This window comes from Cynocephalus volans, chromosome 1 (genome assembly GCF_027409185.1).
Source record: "Cynocephalus volans isolate mCynVol1 chromosome 1, mCynVol1.pri, whole genome shotgun sequence".
NCBI lineage: Eukaryota > Metazoa > Chordata > Mammalia > Dermoptera > Cynocephalidae > Cynocephalus > Cynocephalus volans.
In genome coordinates this window covers 109,454,149-109,476,037 of record NC_084460.1, presented here as the reverse complement: position 1 = coordinate 109,476,037, position 21,889 = coordinate 109,454,149, and the positions used below count along the sequence as shown (strand labels likewise).

The following is a 21,889-nucleotide window of genomic DNA, read 5'->3' as shown; positions in this document are numbered from 1 at the left end:
GAAAATGATTATTAATAAGTACGGTTTTATTTGTGTCGCGATGAGACTGTTCAAAAATTGACTGTGGTGATGGTTGTACAATTCTGTGAATACACTAAAAATCATTTGAATTGTACACTTTAAATGGAGAAACTGCATTGTATGTGAGTTATATCTCAATAAAGCTGTTTGAAAAAAATCAAATGGCCCTTTGCAAGTATCAGAGTACCTCACCAACCACGTACCATTCTTTTTTTGATAACGGGTGGGGATACCGAAGTGCAGAAGGATCAAGTATTTGACTTCCAGGTTTGGGCTCTTCCCACTGTACCCAACAATACAGTATACTCTTGGGTAATGGCAGAATTAATCTTCCCTCCTTTTGACACCACTGTAGTTGTTCATACCTCTAGCACTTAGAAATCACGGTTCTCCCTTAAACACTAACTTTTTCAGAATAAAGATTGTACTTGATTCCTGTGTATCAAAATCTGGTTTAAAAAAAAAAAAAAGAGTAAGGCTTATTCAGGAAGGAAAGATCTACAAATAAGGCTAAATAAATGCAAAGTAAAGTAAGAACCCAGCGCATCTACCCTCTCCAACCAAAAGAAGACACAAACCGAGACAAACTAATGCGGCGGAAGAAAGGGACAAACGATGGGAGAAACGGCGGCGGCACCTCTTCCTTCCCCACCCCCGACGGTTTCCCTGTTAAGTTCCAGAAGGGATTCAGGCATGGCTGAATCACGGTACCCCGCAACGATCACCACAGAGCCCACCCACACATTCACTTTCCCGCCTCCGAGAGACCGGGAAATGAGGGTGGTGCCGCGCGAGTGGTGGGGCTTATGTCACATCCGGTTCGGGACGCGCCAGTGCTGGAGAAGGAAGGCGGAACGAGAGGGGCGGGGCCTGGAAAGCGCGCGTTCTGGGAGGGGAGGAGCGGGCTAAGAAGCGCCGCGTCACGTCCGGCCGAGTTAGAGCCCGTGTGGAGGCGGTACGGAGCGCTTCGGCTCTGTGGGGCTCGGAAATCGGTGCGTTCTCCGAGGTTGCGGCGGAGCCTCTTTGAAGAAGGCGCAAGAGGTTGGCAGCTTCGATTGAAGCACATCGAGCGGCGACAGCAGCCAGGAGTCATGAGCGACAGCGGCGAGCAGAACTACGGAGAGCGGGTACGTAAAGGTGGTGTAGGGGGCGGCTGTGTGGTCCCAGTTTCTGGCATCTCTTTCTAGGCCCATCGGCCTCGGGCCGGGAGGCAAAAGCGTTTTAGGTTCCGAAGTCTGAAGCTGGGCGGGATGGGAGGCAGAGTTTAAAAAGCCTTGTGGACAGTGTCCTTAGTCGCGAAGGAGGCCACTGGCGGGTTTATGTGGCTTTGTACCCGAGACGACCGTTTTTATCCGTTATGGGGGTGGGGGAAGAGTAAAAATGGCCGCTGCGTCCCTTCGGCGTTGGGGGAGGGGAGTGGTGTCTTATTTCGCCGTTGCTCTCCTACGAAGCCTCGCCGCAGCCATCTTGGGCTGGCGGTCTGGGCTCCCTGCCAGAGGCACAAAATGGCGGAGGAGCCGCGCGGCAACGGGGCCCGATCCGCCGCAGGCCGCGACTCGCGGGCCCGTGTGGTGGGGTGGAAAAAGAAAGACAACGTTCTTTGGGGTCTTTCGCCCGGTATTTAGGTTAAGGAAGGGCCGTCTCATCGGCCCGGAAAGGACAGAATCTACGGTGTTAATCGGACTTCTTTTCAGATGGAGACTAATCTGACGTAGACTGTTAGGATTGCGCTAGGACTTTGGATTTGGTCGAAATAGAATGCTTTTCTCTGATACCGAAAGGGCTTTCCAGCCAAAAATCGTTACCAGTATCCTGCTAGAATACACCACAAGGTTTTATGGAGACTTTTTTTACACAGGACTGAAGGAGAAATTGACGGGCAACAATTTATGCCTCTGTTTCCTTTGTTTTGAGGCGTTCTGATGCTGAGAACCCCAACGTGTGATGGTACATTATTTTGGTTTGTGTTTTTAAGTTTCCATCTCCTAAAGGTGGAGTTTGGTGAGGATTAGTTAAATTGAGTGGGAATGCGAAAATTCCTAGGTTTATTAGCATATCTTGACTGTGGGGCTCTGGGTTTTAGGAATGCACCAAATAATGGTGCTGAAGTACAAGGCTTGATGGAATTTTACACATATTTGGAGGCTAAGGAGAATTTGTTAGAAGATAACAAAAAATCACAGAAATTGGTTTTTGAGGGTGTTTTTTGTTTTTAAACAACTTGTTACCTGTTAAGTTTCCTGCCGGTAGGGCCGCCTTGAGATGTAAATACTATTTGTCAGGTAGACAAGTCTGTTTAAATATCTTAGCTAACAATCATCTTAAAGAGATTTTAGGTAATTTATTAGAAACGGTATTTTTGAGAAAGAAACTTCCTGTTTTAGCTCCTGGCACCTTAGTGAATTTACTGTGTAATTTTGGAGCCATATCTGATTAGTTTGAACTAATCAGGCCTTGCCTTAAGTAGGCAGACGACTATTGAGTTTTTAGATTTTGGTGTGGGTTTTTTTTTTTTTTTTTTTTTTTTTTTTCTCTAACATTGACGCCAGGGTCACCGTTGTGTGCGCGATTATTTTTAAGCTCTTTCTTTCCTAGGTTAAGAAAGTTTGGATTGCGCTCACAAGTTGTTGAAATGTGGCTTCTAGTTGCCGCCAGTTGAAATGTACTGTTGAAACTAGCTGTCTCATTTGATCTGGCAAGCACGTGTTTTAAAGTTTTTCGTTGTTAAATAAAAATTACTGAGCACCTTTGCACTGTTGAGGGAATACAAAATGACCAGTTTCTGATTAGAGGAGCTCTTAGTTGAGTATATTTGAAGTCACATGGTTTGCTTGAGGAAGTGGAAAATGCCCAAAGAATTTAGTATATTTTTCGTGAGGAAGGAAACAATTTAAGGAAATAGGTACCGGTTTGCAACAGCTGAAGAGACATGGCCATCCACTAATTTGAAATTTTTTTTATTGGTTCTGTGTGTCCCCCCCCCCCCCGACATTCTAGTGTTTTTTACAATCCCCAATAGGTTTTCGCTAAGTTGTGCACGGAGAGAAATTTTGAAATTGTGAAATACTTCCACATTGTTTTGTTTGTTGTTTTCTTTCCAATTGGAACCTTTAAATGGTTGGAATACACCTAGAGCAAACGTGTCTAGACTCGCAAAGATTGTTTGGCAAAACCATAAAATTCAGTGGAACAGTTTTGAAAGTAATGCAGGGTAGAACAGTTAAGTCTTAACAGGCTAAACTTTTAAAAGTGTGTGAAAGCAGTGAAAAACGTGTTCAAGGTAGTGATCTTGGACATACGTAGTATAAACTCTGGGGCCTGAAAAATGAATTTTATTCGACTCGGCTCTTAAACATTCTGAACTGTTGTTAATGTAGTCAGTAATAACAAATCTCGAGTTCAGCTGGAATCTCCCTCCTTATTTATCTGTCTCTAATCCAGACGCTCCCACACCCCTTGCATCCCCCGCCCCAGCTCATTCCTTTAGAGTTTAGAAGTTCTTTTCCTAAACAGACTAAGGTTGGGTGTGTGGAAAAAATTATTGTTTGGTCACTAAGAGAATGAGGATACTTCAAAAAATTAGTAGAAAAATGAAATTAAAAAATAATACAGATCTTTTCATGAACTTTTTGAAGACTCCTGTTGACACAAGTGTAGTTCACCTCAAAGTTGGAAGATTTATATTAAAATCTATATAAGGGTCTAGTTGGTTGGCTTCCCTGATCTGGCCAAACCACACGCAAAAGTAAACTTTTATTCCCAGATTTAAGTCTCTTCCAGTACTTTACAAAAATTGCTCACATTTTGTCAAGTGGTTGGCTACAGCCTACACTTTGGGAAAAAGGCACTCTTAGAAGTAGTGTGATGTCATGATTCTTCAGTATAAGAGCATGAATAAACAGTTGGTAGCAAGTTTAGAGGTAAGAGGTGGTAATATGTATAGTAAACTTAAGGTTCGGTAATGGTGGTGATGTAGGGTGTGTGAGATTTGTATGTTGTCTGGTCTTGCACCCATCTTAATGTTCTATCTTCCTTATGATTTTAATTAGAAGTTTCTACAAATGAGTCTTTACCTAAAGAATCCAGAAACAAAGTAACACTACTGTATGGACCAGATGTTTTTAATTTCTGTGGAATTACCAAGATTACAGTCAGCAAGCAGTTTAAGAAAATGTTTTGACCTAGCAAACACTCTGATAGAATATTAACTATTCTTGTAGAAGCAATGTGTTTGCAACATGGGCACATTACTTTAGTCTTATTCTCTTGTAGAGATAAATAGTATCCAGATACTATCCCATCGAACTGCCTTTCAGTTTCTGTGGTTTTTCCCTTCTGCTTAATCTTGGAGTGGCTCTTTGTATTCCTGTTTTTAGCCCCCTAACTCTAAATTCTAATTTTCAAAACTGAAACATCTCTGGATCTATTTCCTTCTAAAGAATTGTAGCTGTCATCAAATTTTTTTTAACAAAGAATTAATGTCAAGTGGGAGGAAATAGTTTGAATTGTTTTGTATCACTCTGAGCCTAGTTAGGCATGAGTCTCTTGAAACCAGGTTGAAATATTTTCTTCGTTTTAAATAAAAATGCTTTAATATGTGGATATTGTCTGGAACTAAAAGGTGGCATTTTCAAACTGAAATTACCAGTGATTTTACAAGGTAAGTACAGTACTGCTGGTTTTGTCAAAAGACTGAAGATGGTGGGAGGTGTAAATGGAATTCACTTCGTACAGCTTTTTCCCCCTTCTTTCTCTCCAAACAGAAACCCCAGACCTAAATGATAAAACATTAATGCTTTTATAGTTCACATTTTGCCCAAGACAGGACAGCTGCAATGGTGTATATCTTTTGAGCTTTAGCATTGTTTTGTTATGTTGGTCACTGTTTATGCATAATTGTGTTATTTTCTTACAAGGTATGGTCATATTAGGAATTTTAAGTGTTTTTACACAAGTTAGTATTTTGGAGCGTGGGTCACATAGAATTAGATATTGTCATCACTTGGTATTGTTTCTAAGGTGCAAGCCAAAAAATTGTTGACTATAGCAAATTATAATCTTCGAATTCCTCAAAATCTTTGCTTCGAATTGCGTTTTGGAGGTTATTTTCAGTTACTTTTATCAGCAAAGATTGTCATGTATGACAGCTTGGATCAGGCCTCCCTTTTTTTGCATTAATTTTTGTGCTTAGATATTAGATTAAAACATGAAAAAGCATGTTTATATTTGCTTTTGCTGGGAAGCACTGAATGTTTTATAAAGGTAAATATAAGTGTCTGTGCTGTTTTTGCAAGAGATTTCTTAAAAGCACAGGCTTACAACTGATGTAGACATGTCAGATGGTTTTCTCAGTCTTTTAGGATTTTTCTATCCAGTGATCCTTCTGGTAGACAGTTTACCTGCAAAAAATAAAATAATCCATTTTATATTGATAAGAACATTCACCTATCAACTTAATTGGTTTGTGCATGTTTAATGTTAAATGAATTTCAGTTTGTAGCCCCTAGAAGCATTTTTACTAAAATTGTGTGGGTGACAAGTTTATTTCTCAGTAGGGTCTCTTAACCAAATGTGATAATAACAGCCCAATAGTTGGTCTTCTGGTTTTATAAAGTGGCCACTTGAACTTTAGCAGCTGAGTTGAAATAAACCTAATATTTATATTATCTAGTAGTGGTTTTGTTCTTAGCATACAAGAAAGGGAAGACAGCTGGGAAAGAGTAATGAAATATCAGCAGGAAGGCATTCATGTCAAAAAGTTGTGATATGTAGAGTTTTGGCCTCTATTCAGTATCTTCTACGTCTAAGCCTTGTAACTGTACATAACCTTTAGGAGGCCCTAAAGAAACCTGCTTGGGCATTCTGATTCCACGATTACATTTGCGCTGCCAGCAAACAATTCCCATTGCATTTTAGTGATGGATGTTAAAAGAAAATCAATTACTGAGACTCCCTTAAATAAAGGCTATTTAAAAAATTTTTCCTAGATTAAGTGAATTAAACAATAATTGACTTTGAAACTAGACTGGAAATTGTTTTTACTTTGTTAGAAAAGATGTCACAGCATTTTGCAGGATAGCCATAATTGTCTTCATTCCCAGATATAAGACTTTTCTCTATAGTTTTATTAAGGAAAGAAAGCTTTAATTTTTTCAGAAGGAAAACATAACTAGGAGAGGAAACGATTGCCAGTAAAATGAAAGATCATAAGGTGAAATGCAGGATGATGAAAACTAGAATATTTTATGACAGCATTTTGTTTAGAGTGTTCATCAGATCCTTATGTAGAATATGTTGTGAAGACAAGTATTTCGTTTAGATTGTTCAGCAGACACTTTTATACTTTACTGATCAACTAAATATTTGAGGTGAGCTTATAATTTTCTTTTAGTATTGCCACCTTTTAAAGTAGGATTTCTCCTTTGGACACCGAGAAGACTAATATTTTGTACATTGAGGGGAAAAATTTAACAACAAAAATCTTTTGAAATATTACTGTTAGATTCAGATTTGTTCTGCTTTCCCTTCATAGCATATATTAGTTGGTTGGCTTGATTTTGTATTTTTTATGATTTTGGTTCTAAATTTATTGATGGGATTATTCATACGATAAAATCTCACTAGAGCAGCTTTCCCAGGGTTGGGTTGAACACTTCAGTTCCAAATTGTCAGAATTCCTGACATTGTCTTTCTACAGAGCTCAAGATGCAGTTACAATAATGTGTGACATTGAGTATGTTTCTTTATCCTATCTAGACAAGTCACAATATTGTAAACCTTTTCATCCCTGAGCCTTTGTCATCATTGTACAGATGAATTGTCCGTGCTTTCCTTTCTTGCACTTTTGTATTGTGTCACTTTTTGACTAAAGATGTGCTTTTGACACTTAGCATATTTTCTAGTGAATACCATAAGTAAGAAGTGTGAAATGTAATTGTAGTTCTTAAAATGTTAAATGAACAGCAAATGTTCAGTGGCGCACTTCATGTATAACTTAAGTGTGATAAATCTATTTGGAGTAGACAAATGAAATTGATTACCATATATAATCTAGAACCAACAGAAAACTGTAGTTTCAGTTTTTTGAGCTGCATATTCTAGGGTTTTTTTGTTGTTGTTTTTTAATCCAAAACAACAAAAGGGATTTTTTTTCTAGTTTCAGTTTTGGCACTGGATTTTATCCTGGAGTTTTAAAATATTCTTCATCCTGTTCTTTTTCTATTAAGGTTAATGTTGAAGAAGGAAAATGCGGAAGTCGTCATTTGACAAGTTTTATAAATGAGTATTTGAAGCTCAGGAATAAGTGAAGCTGAAATTTGAAAAAATAAAAGAAAGAATGCATGCTAAGTATCAGACCAGAAGTCCCACTTGTAGAATATTGAGCAATTTGTGTGAAGTGGGGAAGATGAAAGAAGTCAGAATTTGAAACGGAAGAATGAAGAAAAGAAATAAAAATGAAGTTAAGATAAGAAGTAATCTGGAATCAGAAAGCACTACGCTAAGTAATTACTAGTCTGTTTATGTGTCCCTGTATATTTTGCTAAACATGCATGCATTATTTGTTTAATAGAAGAAAATATATACAGGGTAAAGAAGTGCCTTCCAGGGGAAACGTTTAAATTAGGTAATTCTAATTTTAATTGCTTAGTCAAATGATTGAAATGCAATTTAAAAAAATAATCCTTTGTAGTCAAATACCAGGCAACAATGAGCACTCCAGCATGGGTAACAGTTGGCTTTATGTTGTCCTCTAGATTTTTCTTCTCTCTAACTGCTGGTCCTGGGTCGTAAGTGAATACCTTTAGAGTTGGAACTGGTGGTACGTGCCACCCCTCTGGACTCTTAAAGTGCACTGACCCCTCTCCTTCAGTAATGAACAGTGTATAGTGGAATGTTTTCTGTTTGTCAGTTTTTCAGAAGAACATCACCAGGATGGTTATAGAACCAAACACCCAAAATCCAAGCAAAGCATTGAACAGAATAGTTCTTTGGACATGAAAGCATTAGTTTTCTTATGACCATTTAGGCCCTTGACTGTAAGATGCAAATGTGCTAAATACAAAAGGATGATTCTCTAAATTCTGTTTTATGCCTGTTTCAGCAGAATGACTAGCGTTACTGATAAAATATAGTAGCTTCCCTTAGAAGAGGTGGATCACACAAGTGAACAGGATAATTCAAAGTGCAATAATAGCAGGTGCTTTATTCCTTTTTCTGCTGTCAGCATTTAGCTATTATAATGGTGGTGTTGGAGGTACAGGTATAAAGTAGCTTTATTCAGGTTCCCTGTCCCTATCCCTTACTGAGAAAATCAACCAAAAGTTTCTCTTCTTTGTGTTTTGTTTTAGTTGAGTAGACGAGTCAGATTATTAGTGGTTGTTACCGTCAGTTGGATGGGATAACTACACATATCAGAATAATGCCTGGTAGTAGCCAACCAACAGTTGTCTTTTACCCAGGTGAGAATGTCAAGGGTATCCTCTCAGACTTCTTTCTGAAATGATGACAACTTAAAAAACTTTCTCTGAGTGTTGTTGGTCTTAAAGTTCTTGGAGAAAGTGACTTAAATGACATTTCTTGAAGGATCCATTTTCTGATGCTTATTTTAGGCCTTTTGTCACAGTGTGAAACTTGGTGCATTTTACATTTAATATTTCTCTTTTTTTCAAACCAGAAGAAAATTGTCCATTTGTAGGGGATAGTTTTTGCATTTGTTTTGCTCCACTTGTTCTATAAAATCTCTTGCCACACAAACTAATGACAAAAATGTTGCTTTTGCGTTCTGAATTACTAGAACAGGCAAATAGCTGGAGTAAAAGTGATATGAATGGATATTATCTTTTCGTTTTAACCCATGGACTCTTATCAAGAAACCTGAAAAGTCCTTGGGGGTCCAAAAAGAGAGAGAGCCCTGGTGGAGACTCCTAAGGGAAAGAAAGCAGTTTGTAATCTGATTATATGGCCCAAGCTAATTTAAGGTGAAATTAATGAGGCGATCATTAATTATCGATGATCTCATTCATTCATTTTTGTCTTCCTCTTTGGCCAAAGCATCTTTAGGTTTTAAGTTGTCTTTTCTCCAGGCCATTGGGGATGTAAGAGCGAAACAGGCCTCTGGTCTAGGGGCAGGCAGAACAGGAAGACAGTGGACAGAAACAAGATTCCAGGAAGATGCTTTTGCCAAGGGAAAAAAATTAAGTAGGCAGCATTTAACTTCTGAAATTAACTAAATTGATGAGGCTTAACTAACATCATAAAATGTGTAAATGCTTTTTAAGAAATGTAGGTGCCCAACTCCAGACCTACTAAAATGGACTCCAGGTTAGGGCTCTGTATTTTGAAATGCTATAGAGGTTTAGTGCTTGCCTCTTTATGAGCCACTGTTCTAAATCTAACATGCTGCATCAGGTTTTTAAAATAATAGAGATTGGATGGTTATTCCTACTTCTGTCTCTTTCAATTAAGTTTTTCTAAGATTATTGCTGTTCTCAGAATAGGGTCGTGTAGATTAAGATATTTGCTAGAAGTTTTGTTTTTAACCTGATGTGTTCCCTACAGGTTGTATATTAGTATACAGGTAAGATCAAACGTAAAAGACTTGATTTCCTGAGCATTTTCCAGGGAATTTTTTGTTTTATTTTATTCATGATCCTTTTCCTTGAGGCATTGGTGTCAAGAGTAGTTCTTTTGATAGGGTTTTAATGTGTTGACACACAAAGCTTTGTCCGCCCTGAGAGTGGAATTTTAAGTATCCCGATGTGTAGGGGCTTTCCCAACTGATTTTTTTAGATTTGCCTGTGTATGAAGGTTTAAAGTTAACTTTATACTTTGGATTTGGCTAATTTTAGCTCTCTGTTCTTCTAGACAAGTGAAATTCCCTTGCATATATTTTCCCAACCAGCTAAATGACCAGTGTAATAGTAAGGAGTGTAAGTTCTTTAAGAAAATGTCCCTGACAAGAAGGTAGAGGCATTGTTTAGGTGTTAGCCCAACCAGGTGTCAGCGTAGAAGGGGAAGTCTTTGTGTTCTGGTATTTCCTTTATTCCTGGTCTAAGAAATTGTTGCTCGCAAAATATATTGCATAGCCCCTTAGTTTTAGAGGCTGCGTGAAAATTCTTATGACGTCATATTGTTTCTTTGACTCTTGATCTGCTGGAATTTTATGAGGAAACCTCATTAAGGCTTATTTCCTGGCTAGGAATACTTTCTCTCTTCCCTCTTTGACTGGTAAAGAAAGGATCTTGGCTTGGAGTGAGGCTTTTCTGTTAAATGAAGCAAGAAGCTTGAAGTCTCAAGGTTTGAATCTTGACTTTGTACCCACTGTTTCTTTATGCTCAGATTCCTAGACTGACTGATTTCTATTAACTAGTTACTTTATTGATAATCTTTTAACTACTGTGCTCTCCTTTCCTGAACAAATTGAAGTAATCTTTCTAGCACTGGAATCAACAAAGGCATCCCCATTCTACTCTTCTAGATAAGCTTTTTTTTTGCCTGTGGTAAAAGTGGCAGAAACTACACCCTCATTTTTGAGACCTTCATCCAAGGCAGGAGAGAGGGGAGAAATGTTTCTGTTAAGAACATTTGATTGAGAAATCCAAGAGACTGTTAGTTGGGGTTCCTCAGAACATCTTTTAACCATCTTTTTCTTTTATCTCTTTACAGTCACTTATCGGGGAGCAGATTGGATAGAGGAGAAAGGCTGTCACATTATATGTCACTTCACACCATCTTTTACTATAATGATTTTGAAGTCTTATTTGATGAGTTTCTGGAGTTGTTTAGGGCCTAAAGATATGAACTCATTTTATTGGCTGTTGGTCTTTCCTTCCCTATTTTCAACTTCAAACTTTAATTTGTCTCTTCTGTGTTGTGTGTAGAATTTTCCCCTGACCGTTGTAGGAAATATATTCCAAACTTTCCCCATTATGCTGTAAACCACAGAACTATATTCTAAAACGTTTGGGCCTATAAATTAAAATAATATATCTTGTATTCTTTTAAGAGTGGCCAGAATATTCTGAAGATCTGCCACACAGGGTTATCTCTTGTGATAACTTTATCTAGAAGCTTCAACTTTGATTTATACCCTACAGTGACTTAACTGTAATATTGCTTTCTTTTGAGTCTGGCCTTGTCTGCTGTATCTTTGGTAGAAAGACTCACTGGACTATACCTTTTATTTTGCCTAATAAGTTAGATAACCTAAAACAAAGGTTGTCTTATTTGATTATACTTCATTCACTGTTTTGGTGCTTTGGTGGAATTTTTCCCTGGTTCCATTATTTACTACATATGCCTTTTCTGCTAATTGACTGTATGTCTTTGGCTCGTTGATAAATTAGTTATCCTGTTTAGACATTCCTTTGCTATTTTCTTTAGAGATCATCTTTTTTGTGCCTCTTACCTGCTAGCTAGTCCCAGGTTTTATTGGGAAAGCTGTGAGTTGAGTTACACAGTCCTTAGTGGTTTTTGTGTGCTGTTCCTGAACTCCTTCCCTTTCTGGCCCTAGATTAGGAGCCCCTGATTGAATCTGTCCTGGTTTTAAAGGGTTCTAATTTACTTATTCCTAGTTTCCCATAAATTTGCCCTCGCCTATCTCCATTTAGCTGAAGAAGCTGTGAATCTCTGGCACCCTCTCTGCTCTTACCTCTGCGTAGTTCACTGACTTTCTGCTGTAGTTCCATCTGGTTGCTTTGAGTTTCATAAGGGTCTCCCACCATGGTTAGATGCGATAGGGTCTTACAGAGCTTAGTGTCCTCACGTTGTTCCTTGCTTCCCACTAGGTTTCTACCTTTCTCTAGGACTTGAAACTGAGATCAATGTCCTTGTCTCTTTTCCCACCCAATAAATACAACATGGAAATTTGAGGTCTTCTGGGAGGGGGGGGGAGCATTTTAAAAGTAAATTTTATAGGGTTTTGTTTTATTGATTGGAACTCAGTTGAAATAGGTATAAAGTATAGGTGTCATAGTTAATAAGGTTCTTCCTCACCCTAGTCTTTATGGAATAATATTCCCAATACATAATTCTTGGACAGTTCCCTTAACTGCCTGGCTTCAGCACCTCTTTCTGAAAGGAATGGAGTTAGATAATTCCTATCTCTGCTCCAAAAAGGTGAAAGAAAACAAATTAATTGACTTATGTCAGTTGGAGCATTGAAACTATTATACCAGGTATACTCAGTTTCTGCCCTTACCTATGTTTTCTTATCTTGAAAGGGGATTGCTCTCCCTCACCATTTATCTCACAGCAGCTTATTTGTTTTTAAAGTTGCCCAGAAAGTATACAAATTAAACTTTTGACATCTACGTGTAGGAATCCCGTTCTGCTTCCAGAAGTGGAAGTGCTCACGGATCGGGGAAATCTGCAAGGCATACCCCTGCAAGGTCTCGCTCCAAGGAAGATTCCAGGCGTTCCAGATCAAAGTCCAGGTCCAGATCTGAATCTAGGTAAGAAAGAATGTCTTGAGATTTTCTTCTGTTACTCTTAGCTCTGACATTGGTGTATTTTGTAAACCAGGAAGGTAGAGAGGGTTAGATCATTTGTTGGCTTATTTAATTTTGGTACTAGAAATGAACTTAAGTTGTGGAAGACAGAAGACTAAGTGGTTAAGAGCCTGGAAGTGGTTAAGAGCCTGGGCTTTTGGAGTCAGGGTTCAAATCTTACCTCTATTTTTGCTGGTTTGGGCAGATTACTTTAACCTTTTCAGCTTTAGCTTCCTTATCTATAAAAGGCAAGTTAGTACCAGTTATTCAGAGTTGTTGTGAGAATTCGTTAAGAGTTAAGTAAATTGTTAGTGTGGCAAATACACTACAGAACGTTGGCTATTGGTAACTGGAATTGGTGATAAGCAGGTGTAGTCTAGTGTATTAATATACGTGTGTATGAAATAAGTAATACCTTACCCTTACTACAGCGTACTACTTTTGTTGTTAGTGTTGGTTAACAGTAAACTATATGTTCTGGGTGTCCGGGACAATCCCAGTTTATGCCTGTTGTCAGGCACATTTAATAGTACCCCTTTTCTCAAGCGTGTCCTAGTTTAGATGGCAACTTACATGGTAACTCTAGTCAAGAGACACTCATTTTTTTAAAAACTGCTGGGGAAAACTACCTGTGGTGGTGATTTTGATATCTTGTTAAATGAATGGTGGGCATAATGAGAGATACCGAAAAATAGAGGGTGGTATTCTGAGGGGGAAAGTTGGGCACAAACAGAGCTAGTAAAATGCTGCATGCTTTATGATTTTCAAAGATAAGCATGTTAATTTTTAATCTTCCTTTATGTTAATTGGAAGAAATGTTGGAAGAGAGCTTATGGTTTTGAAACACTTCCTAGCAAAGTTGAGGTGATTTATAGATAGAGAAAAAAGGTATTGATCCCACTTACTTGGTAACTGTGTTAGCATATGTCTGGACTGTATTCACTCTTTTGGAATTTAACTGGAATAGAGCAATAAAAGAATTAAACACCATATCTATTGTCAATTGTTTAGTTGTAACCTTTGAAGCCTTTGTCTTGCAGGTCTAGATCCAGAAGAAGCTCTCGAAGGCATTATACAAGGTCAAGGTCAAGGTCCCGCTCCCATAGACGATCCCGTAGCAGGTCCTACAGTCGAGACTATCGCAGAAGGCACAGCCACAGTCATTCTCCCATGTCTACTCGCAGGCGTCATGTTGGGAATAGGGTAAGATGAAAAAAAATGGTTTTCAAAGAAATGGACTGTCTAAATTTACTTTTCTGTGTGTGTGTCAACTGATTTTATTTGCCAGTGGAGCTTTAGCAGTGAATACATGAGTGAAATCTTTAGGGGCTTTTTAATGTTTTGAGATAGTCTCTTTTTTGTAAGTTAGTCTTCTATGTAATGGTCTACATTTGGCCTGTCAGTCACTTAAGCATAATATTGATACACTGGTGTAACTCAGCCCGTCAATCTTTAAAACTCCATTGTGCGTTACTGTTATAATCGTACAACGTATAGTTCCACACTAAATGTTTCTCATGGTTTCTGGGTTTGTTTCATTAGCTTTTTACAAGATGTTCTCCTAACTTTCCCTTTTAACATTAAGCTAATTGGGGTATTAAGGTTTTTCTTATATTCTATGAGAGATTCCAGATGATAATACGGTATTTTGTTTATAGTATGATTTCATTGTATAAATCCAAGTGGTTTTATGGAGGACAGGAGGTTTGTGTCTTTAGAGTGGGATAGAATTTCTTCTTTGTAAATTGTTAGTGTATGAAAAAATGGAACTTCTAGGTAAATTCATTATGGCAAGTGGAATGTCAATGACATTCTAAATGTTCATGTTTTTTGATGGGGGGGCAGTTTAGTAATGAGCTCAAGCTGTTCGGTACTTGTTAAAACGGTTTGGTACACATCCTTTTGGGCCTCTTTTTTTCTTTTTTCTTTTTCTTTTTTGGCTAACTGGCACGGGGATCTGAACCCACAACCTTGGTATTATAAGGCTGCTCTCTAACCAGCTGAGCTAACAAGACAGTTCTGTTGGGGCTTCATTTATGTGCATATAAAAACAGTTTTTGTATACTATTACATTTTTTGAAAGTAGAATTAATGGTCTTCTATATCTTTCTGGCCATTCAAAGCATTCCATTGTATAGATGGAGTACCTTCCAAATTTAAAAAGAAAGTTTTTTCTGGTTTAATAGAGTGCTACTCTGATATTCTGTGTGCCTATTATGAATTTGCAATTTTTTCTCAGAATAAACTCCTAGACAGTGAATCTTTCATCCAAATTGCCCTCCAAACTCCAAAAAAAAAAAAAAAGATGCCAAGTTTGCTTTTCACTGGTATGAACCCGTTTTCCCCACTTAATTTTTTTTAAGGTTGAAATTATTCCTTTTGCAGTCTTTTCTGACAATTACCAAAAATGCTTGTGCTTGCTGTAATGTTTTGTAATTTATAAATGATGTTTGGTCTGATTGTTATGTACTTTTATTGTTAGGGACATTTTTGCCTACTGTGTTTCCCTTTTAAAACAATTTTTTATAAATGACAAGTTTTCAAAGTTTAAACTTCATTTTTCTATTTCTAGGCAAATCCTGATCCCAACTGTTGTCTTGGAGTATTTGGGTTGAGCTTATATACCACAGAAAGAGATCTGAGAGAAGTATTCTCTAAATATGGCCCCATTGCTGATGTGTCAATCGTATATGACCAGCAGTCCAGGCGTTCAAGAGGATTTGCCTTTGTATATTTTGAAAATGTAGATGATGCCAAGGAAGTAAGTAAAAGCCTACCTGTACCTTTGTAAAACACCAGTCCTATTGTTAGCTCCGAGTTAGTAGTGACCAAGTGCTTTGCATAAGGCCAATTTTTGTTTTTATTGTATGGATAGGATATGTAGCTGTTTTTTGAGCTATAATGGAAATGCATTCTTGGAACAGATACTAAAATCAGTTATACTTTGGATTTTTATTATGCAGAATAACAGAAAAAGTATGACTTAGGTCAGGTGGTCCTATCACCCTGCTTCAGTAGTTATCAACTGCAGCCAGTTATGCCCCAATTCAGTCCTCTTTCTCACCTTATTTTGAAGTAAAGCCCAGCATGTCACTTGTTTCAAGGATACTTCATAAGTTTACGAAATGATTCATACTATCTTTCAATTCTACTTTTCTGTGAACTTTTTGAAGTATATACACTAAAACATATAAGAATATTAGTAATTCTGTCATTTATAATACTATAATACCTAATTAATGCTTTCATTGTGCTATTTCTAGTATGGGAAGTAACCAGAAGTGATAAAGTTATGACGCAGAAGGAAAAAAGAAACTGGTTTTGAGTGTATATTTGCAAATGAGTGATTTCATATTTGGATTTTAAATTTGATTTGAGCCCAGAATATAGAAAGAGTAAAAATTTCTTATGTGAATCTGGGCCCTGTTTAAGAAATTCAGACTTTATGTGCATAAGGTTGGTAGCTGAAGTTTTCTGCAAGGGTCAAAGGGAAGTATGTGGAAGAGAAAAGCTTGGAGAATGACAAGCTTTCTGATGGTCAATGTTGAGCTTAGAAATTAAGCTCTAGGTAATATTTTATATAATTATTTGTGAAAATTATACTAAATTTTGAAAACCATAAACTAATTTTAAAGGGGGTAGTTTGAATCACTAAAGGAAGAATTAAAAGATGAATGCAGCTAAATTACAGTTAAGCATTGCTTAATAGGGATACAATCTGAGAAACGCATTGTTATGCAGTTTTGTTATAGGAACCTCAAAGAGTGTACTTACACAAAAGTATATGGTATCACCTCTTTCTCTGACCATTGTCATGCATGTGGTTTGTTGTTGACGGAAACATTGTTATTCAGTGCATGACAATATCGTGGATGACATTGTAGACTATTAAGGGATTTGAAGGGACCAATAAATTGTGAACACACTTCGAAGTCTTTAGAATGGGGTATTTTTGTTTTTAAGTTCATGCCTTTCAGTTAGTGTATACTCTAATCTTCACAGCTTTTGGCTCCCAGAGCACAGCCTGGCAAACTTTTCAAGGATTTAATAGTAAATGTATTAGATTTTTTGAGTTATAGGTTTGTGATCACAACTATTCAACACTGTCATTTTAACCCAAAAGCAGCTTTATGTAAATGACTGGGTGGGGCTGTGTTTCTGTAAAACATTCATTAATTTATGGACATTTAAATTCTAATTGCTTGTAATTTTCACTTATAAAATGTTTTTGTTTTCTAGCCATTTAATTTCTTAACTTGTGGGTCACACAAAGACAGGCATCTGGCCAGATTTGGCCCACAGGCTACAATTTGCCGACTTTGTACTATTTTATGGGTTAGATTGGCTTTTGTAGTATTTTGGATAAGCTTCTAAGTTTTTATGACTAGCTTTTGCAAATGGTTATTTAGTGATGGAAACAACTCATTTGTAAGTTGTAGAACTTACATTCTGACCAATGTTAAAATAAGTTAGTGCACCTAACTGAAACCTCAGTCAGACCTTATTTGTAGCAATAAGATAATTAGTGGCTTTGTCCAGGATGTATATAAAAATTTATTTCTTTTCTGAAGGCTAAAGAGCGTGCCAATGGAATGGAGCTTGATGGGCGTAGGATCAGAGTCGATTTTTCTATAACAAAAAGACCACATACCCCAACACCCGGAATTTACATGGGAAGACCTACATAGTAAGTTTGTTTTCCTGTGTGTGATTGACGGTTCAATTTGTTCACATTCTCCAAGAAACACTTGTATGTGGGGAAAGTCTTCAGCACTTCATCTAATCTTGCCACAGTGTAAATCATTTTTCCTGTCTTTTTTGATTGGCTAAAACTGTATTATTCAGTAGAGTATGTGCAGAGAAAACACTCTGTTTGTGCCATAAATTATGGCTTTGCTGGATAATTAAATGTTCCTAATTAGGGCATTTTTCCCATAATAGGAATTTAACTATTATGGGTAATACTAAGTTTATATGTAAATCTTTAAAAATGCATTTTAAGGGTTTTTTTAAGCAGAGTGGAGAACAGCCTTCAGCCATTGCACTGGACTATGGAAGAATATTTTTCTCTTTTGTCACAGCTCACTGAGTGTGTACATTTGTTGACAAGAAAGTTAAAATTTAAATATAATGCTCATATATGTTAGAGAATGGTGATTACAGAATGAGATTGTCATGTTCTCTTTAATAAGCTGAATATTTTTCCTTCTCCCAAAACAGCGTTCTTCATGTGTGATTTTATTTTACCTTTGGAAAATACGTGGGATTACTGAATTGATAGACTTAGTAGAAATAGAAAGCAAGTCAGTAGGATCTGTGTGACTCCTTAACCAAAAGACTTTTTTATTTCTTTTCTTTTCTTTTTTTTTTAAGTTTCTGTTTTCAAAAGATTTTTTCTGTATATTGTAACAAGGGAAAAGGCAATGTTTCTCCAATATTGGTGAGAATACCAGTAGAAACATTAATATCTAATATTCACTTTCTGGTTAACATTATCAGAAAAGGCCTGCTAGTAGATATCTCAGTTGTAGTTCAGGAGAGAAATAAAGAAATTACACTCAAAGCAGTTGCCCATTCATGTCCATAAAGCTTGGCAAGTGGGGGTGGTATATTACCCTCAAGACCCAAATGAGCTGTGTTACGTAGTGTTGATCTGTTGCTGCTAAATAGCAGTTTTTAATAGCAAAATCATGCCCAGGAAGATAAAAAAGACTACTTGATATATTAAAAATATATATTATTGTTTGTAGTGGCAGTTCACGCCGTCGGGATTACTACGACAGAGGATATGATCGTGGCTATGATGATCGGGACTACTATAGCAGATCATACAGGTAAGTTAATCAAATAGAAGGGTCAACTTTTGTAAATCTCAGTTACGGTGTAATTTAAAGCAGCACTATAAGTTTTAGCCTTTAATAAAAGCTGTGATTTAGTACTTGTTAAGAAATACAAAGGTGGGGTTTAAACCAAATTTTAAGGTTATATGTGTCTTTTAATTCGGTATACGTGTTTGGGTTTTGTTCAAAGATCATTTTAGAATATAAATAGAGGAACTTTAACTTGGTATGTTAATGAAGAGATAACATTTTCTTTTTATAAACGTTAAGGTAAACCAACAATTCTCTGGTTTAAAGTGTGCAGGTGGAAACAATTATAGCCTATATCTCTGTTTTAAAAGCAAGGGTTATAGCTGTATTTCACTGGAGGGCAAGGAAAAGTAATTCTTGAGTGAGTCCAGAGAATTAATTAAGGGCATTTGTGAGAAAATTTTGATATTTAGGAAAGGTTGGGTAGGGGGAATGCCCATCATACTCAAAAAGGAAAAGATATCGTTGAGAATACTTCCAAAGATAAGTAAAAGTCTCTATTTTAGCTGTGGTAGGTAGTTGAGGACCTTCCTTGTTGACCACAGTAATTATCCTTGATACATTGCTGTGGTGTTGAGGTGTGGATGTTTTTTTTGCACACAGTTTGGTAATGTTGAAGAAGTTGACAGCTGTCAATGTATCTGTGGACATGAGTCTTTAAGTGTGCTCTTGACATTGTACAGCATTTTATCACTCACAGAAGCCCTCTTTTTCTTTTAAGCATTATTGTATTTAGTGGCACTGAAGGGAGTGATTTGTGGAGGCTGAGAAGATTAAGATCCTAGGTTTGTTTTTAATTTATTTTTAATTCACTCAAATATTTCCTTAGAAATGTTAGGTGTTATAATGATACTCATTTTAGCCACCAGAGAGAGCTCTATGTCAGTTTCTAAAAAGGATAGCACATGTGGCTCTTCATCACTTTAATTCCAAGAAACTAAGTTTCACTCATGCCTCATGGGAGTTTTTATTTTACTACATAAAATTATGTATTCTTTCAAAAACTTAACTAAATTGAATGTATATTGCTTTTCTGTCTTCACAGAGGAGGAGGTGGAGGAGGAGGAGGATGGAGAGCTGCTCAAGACAGGGATCAGATTTACAGGTATGCCAGGAGAGGATTTAAAATCTGGGCAGCAGTAGAAAACCTCACATAAAGGTGCTCACTTACTAATATTTTAGTAGTTTGTGTGTTTGCAAAAGACAGTTCCTGAGTTACATTGGTTCTATTTAAGAGTTTTTGACTTTATGATGATGCATGTTTAGTAAAAATTGTACTTTGGGTACTGGTACAACCATGTTCTGTTTTCAGTTTTCAGTACGGTATTCAATATATTGTAAAACGGGCTTTTTGTTAGATTATTCTGCTCAAATAACTGTAGGCTAATAGAAAATGTTCTGAGCACATTTAAGTAGGCTAGGTATATTAAATGCATTTTCAACTTAAGGTGTTTTCTATCTACTATGGGTTATTAGTACATAACCCCATTGTAAGTAAAGGAGCATCTGTAATAGGTAAATTACTCAGTGATACCATTTTGTACCTTAATGAGATACGGTGAGGTAAGAACTCCTGTAGTCATTATTTATTCCTGATTGCTATGTTCTTGTACTCTTATGTTTTGTTAGTTTGCTTTTTATAAACATCTCCAAATAAGCAAGAACATGCAAGCCAGTCTTTTTTACACAAAACTAAAACCCATTTGAAACACAAGTGAAATGTTTTGGGTGATAGTTCATATAAGGGTATGGTTGGAATTAATGGTAAAGGAATTTTCTTTTCTCTAAAATGTAAAAGGTATGCAGATTATTGATGGATCAAAGATAGCACAGAGTATTCAACCTCTGATAGCTTATTTGAGGGTGCTTATGGTACTTGGGCCTGATAATGTAGTTCATTCTCGAAATTCAAACAGACCTTGAAACCCCATGACTAATGCAAAATTTTTAAAGGCTCATGAGGGCCTTCTATTTTGGGGAACTGATAAAGGGCTAGTGTGAAATCTTCTTGTGTCATTCAGTCTAATTGTGATCTGTGGAAGCTTAGATAACTTGGCATTTGTTTACAGAAGGCGGTCACCTTCTCCTTACTATAGTCGTGGAGGATACAGATCACGTTCCAGATCTAGATCATACTCACCTCGTAAGTTTATCTTGATGTGATTTTGTTTTATACTGTAATTATATGGCATGCTCTGACTTGCCAAACTATTCCTTTTGCAGCTAATGGGTTAATTCAGGTAGGGGTCCCCGCCCCCCCCCCCTAGTTTTATCTATACCTGTTATATGCCCACACACCCCAAATGATTGTATGGTTCGAGAAAGTTAATGAAATCAACCCTTGGAATCCTATTCTTGTTATTAAAATAGTAAACATACAGTAAATTTCATTACCATTGCTAGCTTTTGTTTTTAGGAGTCCCGCAGATTTTGGACAAACATTTGAGTGATTTAAAACCTTAGCTCTCAGATTGAGTTATACAACTATTTCTATTATTTGACATTGGTTATCTCATTTCTCCTGTAACATTTCTGTGAAAGTCTTCCTCTGTTTTCACAAGAAGGAATCTGTCACATAGGAATTCTTAATAGGGAATAGTCTAAAATCCTCAGCATTAGATTACTCTTGATAATCCATTTCCTTAGTATTAAAGCATGTTTGTTTATTTTCTTCCCAGGTCGCTACTAAAGCATGAAGTTGAAGACTTCCAGAAACCTGCCCTAGAGCTGGGATATTGTTTGTGGACAATATTTTTTATTGTCTCCTGTTTAAAAAGTGAACAGTGCCTAGTGAAGTTAGGTGACTTTTACACCTTTTATGATGACTACTTTTGGTGGAGTTGAAATGCTGTTTTCATTCTGCATTTGTGTAGTTTGGTGCTTTGTTCAAAGTTAAGTGTTTTCAGAAAAGTATGTTTTGCATGTATTTTTTTACAGTCTAAATTTTGACTGCTGAGAAGTTTCTATTGTACAAAACTTCATTTAAAAGGTTTTTCTACTGAATCCAGGGTATTCTGAAGATCGAAGCCTGTGTGTAAAATGCTACCAAATGACAAAAAGCAAAATAAACAGTTTGATTTTCACTTTTCTTTCTAACATATCAATGCTTAGCAGAACTGTTCGGATTGTCAGTAGTAAGTTTAAAGACAAAAATGCCCGTTATCCTCCAGTTCATGAAACATACCATACTTACTATACCTGCAACTATAAGTGTTAAAAATTATGCTCTGTAACTCTGTACTGCTAGTATTAGAACTAAAAGTTTTTCAATACAGCAAATGCTTAATGCTTATATAAATGTGGATTTGTCAGCCTCTATGTAATCTGTATTATATTTAGCAGGGAATAAGGAGAGTTACACAGTGTATGCCTTTAAAAGGCTACTTAAAGCTGTTACAAGGGGATAATGGTATTTCAACTAATTATCAGCAAGTGATAATACATTCCACCACAAATGTACTCTTGTTCTTCTAGCTTTTAGACCATATGAAAAAACTGGGTGCTTCAAAG

At 36.8% G+C, this 21,889-nt stretch overlaps 1 protein-coding gene across 2 annotated transcripts; it reads left to right on the top strand.

Annotated features, from left to right (window-relative positions):
* The first annotated feature begins 923 nt into the window (after positions 1 to 923).
* Positions 924 to 21,467, top strand: TRA2B (transformer 2 beta homolog). Of its 2 annotated transcripts, none has more exons than XM_063102370.1 (9): positions 924 to 1,148; positions 12,340 to 12,473; positions 13,550 to 13,712; positions 15,082 to 15,270; positions 17,081 to 17,196; positions 18,260 to 18,343; positions 19,425 to 19,484; positions 20,452 to 20,522; positions 21,058 to 21,467. In XM_063102370.1, the coding sequence occupies exons 1-9, from the start codon at positions 1,113 to 1,115 to the stop codon at positions 21,066 to 21,068; spliced, it is 864 nt and encodes a 287-aa protein (XP_062958440.1). In that variant the 5' UTR covers positions 924 to 1,112; the 3' UTR covers positions 21,069 to 21,467. The 2 variants fall into 2 exon arrangements, with proteins under 2 accessions (XP_062958440.1, XP_062958431.1); XM_063102361.1 differs by having other exon boundaries at positions 20,449 to 20,522.
* Positions 21,468 to 21,889: the final 422 nt, after the last annotated feature.